At 36.8% G+C, this 13,809-nt stretch overlaps 1 protein-coding gene across 4 annotated transcripts; it reads left to right on the top strand.

The window, feature by feature from the left end:
- The first annotated feature begins 4,107 nt into the window (after positions 1 to 4,107).
- LOC103436233 (ankyrin repeat-containing protein P16F5.05c-like) lies at positions 4,108 to 13,596 on the top strand. Of its 4 annotated transcripts, none has more exons than XM_070808100.1 (7): positions 4,108 to 4,233; positions 4,526 to 4,613; positions 9,142 to 9,229; positions 11,714 to 11,778; positions 13,023 to 13,091; positions 13,166 to 13,215; positions 13,318 to 13,596. In XM_070808100.1, the coding sequence occupies exons 2-7, from the start codon at positions 4,539 to 4,541 to the stop codon at positions 13,427 to 13,429; spliced, it is 459 nt and encodes a 152-aa protein (XP_070664201.1). In that variant the 5' UTR covers positions 4,108 to 4,233; positions 4,526 to 4,538; the 3' UTR covers positions 13,430 to 13,596. The 4 variants fall into 4 exon arrangements, with proteins under 4 accessions (XP_070664201.1, XP_028944615.1, XP_008372878.2 ...); XM_008374656.4 differs by lacking the exons at positions 4,108 to 4,233; positions 4,526 to 4,613 and adding exons at positions 8,470 to 8,669; positions 8,937 to 9,024; XM_017332098.3 differs by lacking the exons at positions 4,108 to 4,233; positions 4,526 to 4,613 and adding exons at positions 8,531 to 8,669; positions 8,892 to 9,024.
- The last annotated feature ends 213 nt before the right edge of the window (positions 13,597 to 13,809 follow it).

Below are 13,809 nucleotides of genomic sequence, written 5' to 3'. Positions count from 1 at the left end.
ACCTATTCAACACCCAACCTATTAAATAAGTTCCCCCCATTCGGACCATAACTTACCATTCACATGAGTTCTACAATAGGAGCCCAAAGTCCTTGAGGATAACTATGAATAAAATAGTCATTGTGAGGAGAAAAATCGTGTGGATGTGAGAGTTTTATCATTAGGGGAAAATTCAAATACTGTGGATGAGCATGAGTGAAGATCCACGATTTTGTGAGGCCACTATCTACTGTCTAAGGAAGAGCAAAGAAAAAGGAAAAAACTTAAACAACTTCAATGAAAAATTAATCTCTCCAATATTACTCTCTTAAAGACAATGTGAAACAGCTAGGTGCATTTATATTTGACCATCAATATCTACGGGTGCAAATTACTCTTGATGCCTAAATCCATCATATGAAGACGAGGGTTAGATTGTTGGGTTTAATATGTTTTGTGCGAGTTTGGTTGAGTTATAGTTTGAGATCAAAACATTGACTTTACGGTGAAAATGTGAGGAAAGCTGAAGTATTGTCGAATTGGACAACATAAGCTTTGTTGGGCCCATACATGTCAGTCCAATAGTTGGCCCATTTCATTTGAAGAGGTGCTGATTATAATTCCCCCAAGGAGTTGGTTTAAATTAGCGAAATTGATCATATTTGACACATCCAGACCAGGATTGTCCACTAGGACTCCGAATCAAGTTGTGTTGACGAAGCCATAAAGTGTAGTGATGTGTAATATGTGAATAAATTTAAACCTAAAAGTGCCTAAATACAAGAGTGGGCCGTGAGCAGGAATGAACCCATTTCACACATAACGTCAGAGCATAAGTAAAGTGTAGATTGAGAATCATACCATCGAAGGTAATCTCCAATACCAAGATTTTCCACGAATCCTCGTCGATAAGAAAGCTCAGCTATTAAAACCTAAAGGGGTAAAAAAAAAACAAGGGTGAGTGGGCCTGAAAATAAAGTTTTAATAAAGACCTTCTAAAACGTTATAACCCCTAGCTGTAAAACCTGTATAGTTTTCAGAAAATCATACTACATATAAGTATGAAATCAAATGCAAATCAACAGTAAATCCAGAAATATTCCAAATCACTATATATCGGCAGCAGCATAATAAAACATGAGTCGAAGTTGCCTAATGCAACATGTACGACTCAGGCAACCTGTACGACAGTGTCGGAGTTACCTATTATTGCAACTTGTACGACAGTGTCAGAGTTGCATAAACACACAAATATAGTTATGCCATAACTCAACCATTTCAAATAACACCATAAACTCACCTGAACTTACCTACGCGTCCCGCGTTCACCTTAGCACTTCAAAGCATTCACAACAATTATATGTAGGTAATATGCATATGGATATGTCATGATGCAATCTAAAACTCAACCGTATCATAGTATTTTAGAATATATAAATATATATGACATGGCGTAAAATACATAAATCAATTTAAAAGCATTTGTGGAACTATCAATCATATATATACAATAAAAAGGAAAAGACCCACTCACCTGAGGGCCGCACTACGACTCCCTAGCAGGAATATCGAGACATCACGAACGATCGTCACCTAGAACAAATATTCAGTCACATCTCATAACTCTTATTGATAGAACATGTAACTTGCATAAAACACATCTCAAGGACGTTCTAGAATGATTTGAGACCCATTGACCAAAATCAACCGTCGGTCAAAGATTGAAGGTAGGGTCCACAACCCTACGTAACTAGATCCAAAAGATCCGCATCTCAGATTTCTGATCTGTGAGATCCGTATTATGCTTCTAAAATATCATACTAAAGTTTCATTACGATCCAACGGTTAGATCTCTACCAATTACCAATCCGTCAACGTTTTATTTTATGAACTTACAAATCCAATTCGAGAAGATCCATAATTTGGATTCCCGATCCGTAAGTTCCAATGTTCTCAAACATTACATACTATAATTTATTAAAGTTTGGTGACGATCCAACGGTTGGATCATCGATTCATAAAATGGTCAAGTGACGAACCTTAATAAAACTAGGTTCAAACAACGGAAATTCGTCAATCGAACTTCACATACAAAATTGGAGAATCAACTTTAGCCTAGGAAGGTTAGGGGATGCTTCGGCCCACCCACCACTGTACACAGCAGTCAGCCACCCCGACTCGCCAAAAAATCCAACTATTTCTAAAAAAAATTCAAACTTCACATAAATGAAGATCTTAATGAGTAGAGCAAGTTTTATACATGTGGCTAAGTCCAATTTGATCGAGAAAAGCCTCAAATCACTTCGAACCCACTGGAACCCTAGAAATGGGTGCACAGTGCTCCGCCGCCACTACCAATGCTTGGGTCTTGTTCCTGGGTCCAAGGGAGGTGTTTTGGTAGTGGTGATCAAGGGTAAGTGTTTCAGAAATGGGTGGATTCCCGACGAAGGGTGCTCAGACCCGTGGGTGAATTTCTAGCAACATTGGGCTAAAACTTGTCGGGTTTAGCTAGAATTAGGTGCTGGGGAGGTTATGATGAGGTTTGGTGATAATGGGAGGTTGAAGAAAGCCGTAATTTGGACGAAAAGCCCGTCGGAATTTGAGTAAGGGTGCGGGTCGGGTCGCGAGACTAAGGAATCTGGCCGACCCACTTATCTCTCATTTCCTTTCCTTTCTTCTTCTTCTGATTGGTCAGCCTTCACTCTCTCCTCTCCCGATTCGGCCCACTCCCTCATTTCTCTCCCGGAACTCTTCTCTCTTCCTCTGATTGGGCAGTTTTGCCCAATCCTTCTCCTCTATTTCTCCTCATCCCCGATTCCATTCTATTCCCCTCTCAGCCACACACATGTGGCATAATAATTTAGTAGTATAAAATGATATAATATAATTAAAATAGTGATTTCTTCAAAATACTTTCGGGTTCATAGCTCTGTGAAACTTTAACCGTAACTCCAAATTCGCTTCTGCTTGCGCCTACGCATCTGTATCGTCAAGTACTTTAGGAATACACTAAAAGAATATTCCGTACATCTCACTACATGTTGGTCAATGAAAGTCAAAACCTTCACCTCTAGGGCATTTTCGTAAATTCACACTTTTAAAATTTATAAAATCGTATAACTAGGGACGGGTTGTCACAATATTGGCTAAATGAGTAAAATACAAAGATGAATTGGCTAAATTGAAAACAGAGGAATTAAAATGGTCGAAAAATTAAAACAGAAGGGTCATTTTGACATGTAGGCCTTTTGAGTAAAGATAATGTCAGGGAAATTAAATTTTCAAACTAAGGGGGTGTATTTAATTGAGAATTTGAGAGACTTTAATGGATTTATAAATCCATGAATTTTTATGGAGTTTAATTTATTTGTAGAGATTTCATATAAAATTTTGATTCAATTCCCTCGAAATCTCATGAGGAGAGGTGAGATTTGTGGATGCTTAAATACACTACGAAATCTCTCCAATTCCCTCTAATTCCTCAACTTTCTCAAATTCTTTAAAATTAATTTTTAATTGAATATACCTAGAATGTTATAAACTTCTTTAAAATCCTAATTGAATATACCTGGATTTCTAAGAATTTTAATAAGGACAAGGATTGTCTGCCCTCCCACTTCCAGTGCCCTCTCGTGCCTTCCTGTTTTGTGTGGTCACGTTTAAGCCACGTCAACATTTTATATTATTTTTTTTATAGAGATAATAAGACAAAAATGAATAGTAATATAAAATGTTGTCGTGGCTTAACCGTGACCACACAAACAGGAGGGCACGGAAGGGCACGAGAAGTGGGAGGGTAGACAATCCTTGTCCTTTTAATAAACTATCTTAAAATTCTAATTGAATACACCTTGAATTTCATATAATCACTTAAAATCCTGATTGAATGCCCCTAAATTCATTAAAAGAATTAAAATCTCTCAAAATCTAAATTGAATACACCCCCTAAATTCACAGACCAAATTATGTGTCACTAATAAAAAATAAATTCATTAATCAATACTTAAATAATAATCTAATCATCAACAACTTTTACGAAATTTGATTTAAAATTTTAGTCTGTCTATCATTATTAATACAGTAGGAACTTCCACATGGAATAAAAATGTGTAAGGGAGGAGTTAAAGTTGTAACAGATTGTTCCATATTGTGAAATTTCCAGTTGGAGGAGGAACTCTCGGTTCAGCCGAAGAGAAGAAGACATCTTTTTTCGTTGCTTAAATTTCTGTTGCAAAGAAGTTATCTTTTTTCTGGGTAAGCAAACTGTGGTTAGCATTTCCAGATTTTGGATCGTATTTGGTTTGCTCATTTCTTTTATATTTTACGATAATTCAGCAATAACTAGAGTACGAACATGTAGCTTTGGTATTTTTCTCTATTTATTTGCCGGTAAATTTTTTGTGAATGGTGCGTTACATTCCTGTAATGTTTTTTTTAATCTCTCCTACAAATTGAATTTTGGTTTGAGTTGTGGGTTTAAGGTTTAAGCTTGTGTCTTTAGGGTTTTAGGTTTAAGCTAATGGAAGTCATTGTGTTCTTCTTGTAGCAGCGGTGGCAAAATGGGAGAAGGGGGAAATACAGTTGGAGATACAGTCAAAATGGCATCATTGGAGAGGGTAGAGGCCTTGCTGGAGGTATCCAATTCCATTTTCCAAAGCGTCTGATTGTGCACTAAGATGGTTATGACGGCATTTGGGTGGTAGTTGATCGGCTTACGAAGTCAGCGCATTTTATTCCAGTGAGGGAGAAGTATTCGTTAAGCCGATTAGCTAAGTTATTTATATCGCAGATTGTGAAGTATCATGGTGTGCCAGTTAATATTATCTTGGATCGGGATCTTAGATTTACTTCCAAGTTCTGGATAGCATTCCAGGAAGCTCTTGGTACGAGATTGCTTTATAGTACGGCATATCATCCTCAGACAGATAGACAATCTGATAGGACCATTCAGACATTAGAGGATATGTTGAGATCTTCAATGCTGCAGTTTGGAGATAGTTGACATGATTGTTTGGATTTGATGGAGTTCGCCTACAACAACAGTTATCATTCGAGTATTGGTATGGCACCATTTGAAGCACTTTATGGGAAATCTTGTCGTACGCCTCTATGTTGGTCAGAGGTTGGCGAAAGAGTTTTAATGGGCCCTGAGATTGTGGATATGACTACTTAAAATGTTCAGGTAATTAAGTCTAACCTGAAAGGGGCCCAAGATCGAGAAAAGAGCGTAGCAGACAAACATGCCACTGATCGAAAGTATGATGTAGGCGATTGGGTATTGCTGAAGATATCACCTTGGAAAGGTGTTGTACGATTTGGAAAGAAAGGAAAGTTGTGTCCTAGGTACATTGGACCATATATGATCACCGAGCGAGTCGGTAAAGTTGCTTACAGGCTTGAGTTGCCTCCAGAGTTGTCCAAGGTGCACGATGTATTTCATGTTTCGATTCTTCGACATTATGTTTCGGATCCTTCACATGTGATTCCTCCTCAACCCTTGGAAATCAATTCGGATTTGACTTATGATGATGAGCCAGTGACTCTGTTGGATTGGAAGGATAAGGAACTAAGGAATAAGACCGTGCGCTTGGTGAAAGTTTTATGGAGAAATCATTCAGTGGAAGAAGCTACTTGGAAGACAGAGGATCGGATGAGAGAGATGTACCCACGCTTGTTTTACGATTATTAATGGATGTATTGGTTGTATGTAATTTCGAGGACGAAATTTTATAAGGTGGGGAGATTGTCAAAGCTCATCCCGAGAAATAATTATCGTTAATGTGAAAATACTAGTTTACCCTTGGATATATAAATGTGTGGTGCGTGATTTGTTTTGAGATGGATTAATTAAGCTTCTCCTAAGTTTTTGGAACCACTTAGGAACTAAGAAGCTTTGGTTGTGATTGGGTTGTTGGCTAGTTTTGGACCACACACATTACTCATTCCTTCTCTCTCTCACTCCTGTACCCTCTCTCTCTCTCTCGGTTTTCACTCTCTCTCTTCCCTCTTTCGTACAGACAAGCTTCAACTCACCCCAAACCTTGCAAATCAAGGGTGTAATTTTCACCATTGTGTTCCTTGTGATGCTACAAATCGTTTGACACCAATTTCAGGTAAGGAATCCTTCGAAAACTCGTGAACTCGTAACCCAATCTTCATGCACTGTTCATACTCACGTAAAACCTTGTATTTTAGTGAAATCTAAGCTCATAGGAAGCTTAATGAGGTCATCACGAGTCTCGGGGTAGTTCGTTCGAGGAATTTGGGCTTCGGGATCACGAGAAACGTCGAGTTGCAGTTTTTGTCGGAATTTCAAAGCTTCCCTGACGTGATTTCGTGAGATTAGAAGCTTCAAATAGGTATAACGCCATTCTTCTCACTGTAAGCTTTCATATTGTTTAAATTTCATGAAAAATGGTTGAAAAACGAGTGAGATTAGTGAGTTTAAAGTTTTACCCAGTTTTCCGACGATCGGCGACTAGCCTGGGACGAAGACGGAATATTCCGTCAATTTGGACGAAATATGCTGACGCCGTCAATTAGTTTGGACGGTTACCGTTGGGTTTTAACGGAATATTTCTGGGAATATTCCTAACGCTGTTTCTGTTCCGTTACGCGTGCCAGGCATGTAGCCGCACATGGCCGGCGCGTTTTGCAGTGCCCTTACCAGTGCGTGGCGGCGCGTGGGAGCTCGGAAAAATATTCTAAAAAATTGGGGATGATCCTGAGGTTGTGTAGGTCACTATGGTATATTCATATACCCATTTTAAGCAATGTATGAGAAGTTATTAGCTAGTTTTGTCTATGTGCTTTAAAATAACATTTTTATAGTTAATTCGCATATAGGTAAGACTTATCCCCAGGACAAGCGTATCCACGGGCGACTCGGGGGTTACGACCCATCAACATACCAGTGAGTGGGCTTTTGTTTTCAGTATATATTTATATACTTGATATATTTCCCAGAAATGCCTTTTTAAGGAAAGTATGCTTTGAAATAATATGACAAATGCTTTTATATTCTGAATATGCATTTCATGGTTGCATATATATATAAATGTGGTGTTGTGGAGGCATAGGTAACTTCAGGTATGTTATGTTTGGTTATGTGAATCATCGATGATGTGATATGTGATTGAATAATGTTAAGCTCATAAAAATGCACATAGGGTAATTGTGATTTAGCCAGAGATATGAAGTATAGGTCTGTTTATTTACGTCACCTCCCGCACTATATGCTCATATTAGATCCAACTTAAGTGCACAGTCTTGTCCTACAGACCTTATTTATGGTTCCGACTCATAGGTAACTAGCGATTTATCGCCCGGCTATTATGAGAGAGTAAAATTGAACATAACTATATTACACCCAATCTTGTCTTACAGACCTTTTTAGTGGTTCCGACTTATATGCAGTATATTGCCGTATAGGTCATTGTAGTGACTCCGGCTAGATTGACTTTTGAGCTATGAATTCAACCGTACAGACTACCACAGGGATTTCGGCTAACATATCATATTTCTATGAATTTATTCTTACTTGAATTGCTTACTCTGTTATATATTGGCATGGCATATATTTGAATATGATTATATGAAGCATGAATTGAATTGTTATGATTTCAGATATATATATATATATATATATGTGCTTATATCTTGATTCTGGGAAAATTATACATGTTTTACAGCGAGGGGTTAGATATGTTGATAAAGAAAATGATTTTGTAAAACATTTGTTTTTGCTCACTCACGTTTTTTGTTTTGCGCCCTCCAGGTTTTAAGTAAGCTTGTTGTTTGAGGCTTGAGGACGTCGGCGGTTCTAACCTATCTAAATAATAGTAGGACATTCCTGGTACTGTATAATTAGTACTTGTCCTACTGGACTGCACCTAGACTTATTATGCTCTGCTTATGAGTGTTTACTGTTGTAACTAACTCTTATCACTTCCTGTTTAGTAGTAGACTCTAGTAATTCGGTTTTTTATTATTCGTATAATTCTTATCTTTATTGCTTCAGCACTGTGCACATGGTTATGTCACTCTCACGTGACGGCCAGCATGCCTTGATCTCACTCCCACGTCAACATTTTATATTGTTTTTTATAGAGATAATAAGACAAAAATGAATAGTAATATAAAATGTTGACGTGGCTTAACCGTGACCACACCAACAGGAGGGCACAAAAGGGCACGAGAAGTGGGAGGGCACAAAAGGGCACGAGAAGTGGGAGGGCAAACAACCCTTGTCCTTTTAATAAACTATCTTAAAAATCTAATTGAATACATCTTGAATTTCAGATAATCACTTAAAATCCTTATTGAATGCCCCTAGATTTATTAAAAGAATTAAAATCCCTCAAAATCTAAATTGAATACACCCCCTAAATTTACAGACAAAATTATGTGTCACTAATAAAAAATAAATTCATTAATCAATCCTTAAATAATAATCTAATCATCAACAAATTTATTTTAAAATTTTAGTCCGCCTATCATTATTAATACAGTAGGAACTTCCACATGGAATAAAAATGTGTAAGGGGCAAATAAGGAGTTAAAGTTGTAACAGATTGTTCCATATTGTGAAATTTCCAGTTGGAGGAGGAACTCTCGGTTCAGCCGAAGAGAAGAAGACATCTTTTTTCGTTGCTTAAATTTCTGTTGTGAAGAAGTTATCTTTTTTCTGGGTAAGCAAAATCGTATTTGGTTTGCTCATTTCTTTTATATTTTACGGTAATTCAGCAATAACTAGAGTATGAACATGTAGCTTTGGTATTTTTCTCTATTTATTTGCCGGTAAATTTTTTGTGAATGGTGCGTTACATTCCTGTAATGTTTTTTTTTAATCTCTCCTACAAATTGAATTCTGGTTTGAGTTGTGGGTTTAAGGTTTAAGCTTGTGTATTTAGGGTTTTAGGTTTAAGCTAATGGAAGCGATTGTGTTCTTCTTGTAGCGGCGGTGGCAAAATGGGAGAAGGGGGCAATACAGTTGGAGATACAGTCGAAATGGCGTCATTGGAGAGGGTAGAGGCCTTGCTGGAGGTATCCAATTCCATTTTCCAAAGCGTCTGATTGTGCACTAAGATGTTTATTAGAGTTGTAGATCGTTGTTTCATGATAGAAATTTGTAGTTTGAGATGTCCTTTCAATGTTTGGCAGGCTGCTAGGTACGATGACATCGATGACATTAAAAGCTTAGAATCTGCCGGTCTTTCTCTTGATTCTAAGGATCTCCATGGCCGAACAGGTTATTATTTTCTGTCTGAGTTGTAACTTATTGATATTTTCTTTGTAGCACATTTATCATTCTATTATTCGTTACAGAATTAGATTGTGCTATATGTAATTCGATTCAGAGATTCAACATGAGATGGCACTTTGTTGCATTATCTAGTTGTTTTAACGTCAGGACTTTTTTTTGGTTTGCTTGTTGCTTTTTCCTGAGAAACATCGCTTCCATGTAATCAAGTTTGAAACTTAGACTGGATCAAATCACCCCTTCGGAGGCCTTGCTTTCGCAAAACTTGCAGTAACAAGTGACCCTTTCTTTCTTCCTTTGTCAATTCTTGTATAGTTGGTCTCCATAAGGTTGATACTGTGACAACAGAACAATGCTCTGCCATCAAAAGTGCGTAGCGTATACAAAATCTGAAATATCTTTTTGTGGTTAATAAATTTGGGATTCAGTAGGTAAGGTCACTTGCTCTCAGAGACTGATAGCATTGCTAGCAATCTGTGAATTTTGTGACAAATGTAGAGAAGTTGAAGAGATGCAGGAGCGGTATTAGAAGAATAGGCATCTCAAAACCTAATTTATCTTGGAAGTTGGAAGTAAAGAATTAGGTTTTCCATTTCATCAGAAAATAGTTTGGTGTTAGCATATTTGAGAGGGTGATGAGGCAGATTATTTGTGGGTGAAGGTTGTTTCTGGAATCTCTTTAGGACATCAGTGTGATAAACATTTAGGGAGAGCTCATTTTCTCTTAGTTTTTCGGTTGGGAATGCTGTTGTTCTTAGTGTCTCTTCTTGGCATATTGAGTATAATTTGTAGTTGCTTTGGTGTAGGTAGATATTGGTTTTGGGTTTCTATTTTCTTCCTTTAGAGGACATCTTGTTTTTATTGATAATGTCTTGTTTCCAAAAAAAAGTGGTGATCCCTCAATTCTTTCATAACTCTGGGTGCATCAGTAACACCTCCTGAACAGTGGATTCCAAAGTCTATGGACAACTCAAAAAGGCGGAATTTTTCACTCACAGGTGTGTTTGTATGAAGCTTGATTGGGATCTGGGTTAATATAGGGTCATGTTAACTGGTATCTGGATTGAGAGGGTATGTGAATGAGAACAGGTTTGCGGTACGCTAGTTTCCATGGTACAGGGCCCGAAGGGGTTAAGCATAGTCAGTACGATAATAAAAACATACACTAATAATAAAAGAAAACATGAATGAATATGATTAATTTAAATTTATTATTTTATTTAATGATAATTAGTTGGAAGTTAGAAGAGTGTCTTAGTCAAAATACCATATCCCTTCCTATTTTTCAATCTGGTCATTTTAAAATTCCTTGTTAATTTCAAACCTCCTCATCGAAATGCTTCCTTGTGTAGAGTTAATCCATTTTAAAATTTACTAATTAATATAATTAAAATTCAATTTTTTTACCCATGAAGGTCTATTCAATATTGTTAGGATGAAGGAACAAAATTATATGTCAGATGCCCATATGGGGAATAGCTTTGGATTTTACACAAGCTTGGCATGGATGCACCTAGAATGTTGAACTTCGAGTTTCTAATGAAGTGATGCTGCTTTGCATGATTTTACTAAAATGCTCCTAAAATATCAAGCTTCCTTAGGTGTTTTAAAATGATGCTCCTCTGCATAATGTGTGTTGGGTTAAAATACTATGTGAAATCTAAATTGCCGCTAACACTAGGAGTGGCATGTTAAGGCAACTTGCTGGTGCAACGTTGCGTTAGTTATGGGATGCATCCTTCCCTCTTCTTTATTCTTCTTTGCAGATTCCATCCCCATCGGTTCCTCTTCGTTTCTTCCCTATCAGGACTTCAACTGACATTTGACATGTGGCATTGCATATCCCTTTTTCTTGATTAAGTGGCTTTACTTTTGGCTTCAGCTGAGATATTTATAATTGGGTTGATGTATGGCCTCCCAATAAATGAGGCGTATTAGTTATTTTGAAATATATCATAAACTGAGCTAGGTTTTGTGTTTATGCAGTGTGCAACGGATATCCCTTTGCTTTCCTTTCACCAAATTTCCAAATTCTGTTACTTCCTTGTTTCTGAGGTGTTTATGATTTCTAAACTAGTTCAAAGAGCTGACCAAAATGAAATTTCACATGATAAGAATTAATAAAGCGTAACAGAGTCTTCAGAGATTGATGGTGTTTAATGTCATGTTGCTACTTTTATGCCTTAAGTGAGAAATTGTTATTTGTTAAGCTTAATCTTCTGCCGTGATCTTCTCTTGGTTCGTGGTCAAGGATTTGTATAATTATTTTATGCACACAAAAACAAATACCTCTAGAAATCAGTCTCTTCCAACTTCTAAGTTGAATTTCTAGACCTTGATGTGAATGTTGAATTTTTTTTTTTTTTCCATTTTTAATTGTTATAGTTAGTGATAATTAAACTATTGGTTATCGTGAATATCTTTACAAGCTTATGCGAAACTGTGTTTGAACTAGTTACGGTTTAACTGCAGCACTACACATGGCTTCTGCTAATGGACATCTTCAGATTGTGGAGTATCTGATCAGTAGAGGAGTGGTGAGGTCTTCTAAGTTGATACTCTTTTGATTTCTTTGAAGTGGGGATAATGGTTTACACTATTGACTTAGTGTTTAACATGGATGACATGTAATTGATTCAGAGATGATATCATAAATCTGATCTTAGGCTGCCATATTTTAGGATGTTGGCTGATCACTTTATTCTATGAGTATCATCACTAGCTAGCTCCGAAACGAAGAAAAGATCAAATTTCATTATAAAAGTTGACCATTTGTTACATGAGCATCCATCATAAGAATACATTTTCGGATATGTAAGTTTATATTATTAATTGGCTTCTTAATGCAGAAAGTTAGTCAAGCTAATTCAATTTGTTTAATCTGTTTGATGCATAATCGTCCAAACTGAACTCCCCAAGGTCATACTTATATATAATAATATAGAATAATGTCTAATGTTGATTAAGAACGTGAATGAAGGACTCAAAGTATTGAATCGTTATATACTCAATCCAACTCCTTGTGGGTACAAATCTTTTTATCATGGCAGTTCGGTTTAATGTTTTCATTATGTTGTGGACTTTAATCTCTATGTCGCATTCAGTTGGTTTTACTATAGTTACGTTTTTAGGTGGATGACTCATTAATCGATTATAGGAGTAATACAGTGAAACATCAAGAAGTTTTCTTCCACATATAAGCTTTCATCTTGTTACTAAAGCATTTACGTTAGTGTTTGCCACTCATAAAAAAGTCTAGTTATTTAAAGTTTTGATTGTTATTTTCGTTTTCATCTTGAAGTTTTTAGTTTATTTATTAGGCTTTGGCCATAATGGTCTGAAATTGGCACAACTCCTCACTTTGGTCCCTGACAATGACAATTGATAGAAGTGGTCCCTCAGTTTGTGCATTGTAAATCATTTTCGTCCTTCTGTACAAAATCTGTCAATATCCTCGTTAAATACTCACGTGTGCGACCACGTGACCACCTTTTTAAGAGTATTTTTGTCAAACAAACCCCTCCACTTAACAAGGATATTGACTGATTTTTTCACACAAGGTTGATTTATGATGGACATACTCAGGGACCACTTCTATCGATTTCATTGTTAGGGACCAAAGTTAGGAGTTATGTCAATTTCAGGGACCATTTTGGCTAAAAAGCCTATTTATTATTTCCATTGTGATTTCTTGGAATAGATTGATTGCATGTTATCCAATCTCCACTTGTGATGATATGTCAATATGGTAAACTTAATAAGTTTGTGTTGTTCGTGTAAGGATTTGAATGCTACAAATGAGGAGATGAATACACCGCTACATTGGGCTTGCCTGAATGGACATGTCGAGGTGATTAATTTGGTTGCTAGGCACATTGATATCCACTCATGCTACTTCTTCGTTTAACATTCATGCCTTTGCAGGTGGTTAAGAAATTGATCTTAGCAGGATCTAATCTTGGTGTATTGAACAGGTACGCATTGTAGCATGTTAACTAAACCCTGACTTTATTTGACAAAAAAAAAATTATACACCTTGTTTTCATGACAATGGTTGTGGCATTTGTTATCGTCAGCTACGAAAGGACTCCAGTTGATGAAGCAGTGAGCAGGGGAAAGATGGATGTTCTGGATGCCGTTAATGCAGCGGCTGCCCAAGTAGAGCTTAGAGACGTTAGCGTGTCCTAATGTATTATTTAGCCTCTAATGAAAAGTAGGATTAATTATATAGTTAATAGATGTTATCTTCTTGCAGATAATTGAAACTATTTGCTAAACTAATGTGATGCTATCTACTAGTCACTTTGTATGCATTAAGCTTTCGTAATGTGCAGCGCTTGATGTGGAAGAAGAAATGTTGTGTTTTTTATGTCATGGGAAAATTTGCAGGAAAACGTTTAGAATGCGTGTCCGCTAGTTTGGTTTAGAGGGTCAAATGCGTGTTTGGTCACTAGGTTTTACCTCGATTTCAGTTTTGGTCGTTATAGTTTTGTCAATTTGGTCACTAGGTTTGGTTTTGTTAGCACTTAAAACTGTTAAAATATTTTTTCCAGAATAAAACAAGTCCT

The sequence above is a fragment of the Malus domestica genome, chromosome 11 (genome assembly GCF_042453785.1).
Source record: "Malus domestica chromosome 11, GDT2T_hap1".
Taxonomy (NCBI): Eukaryota; Viridiplantae; Streptophyta; class Magnoliopsida; order Rosales; family Rosaceae; genus Malus; species Malus domestica.
Note: the sequence above shows the minus strand (reverse complement) of the source record. Positions and strands in the feature narration are given on the sequence as shown.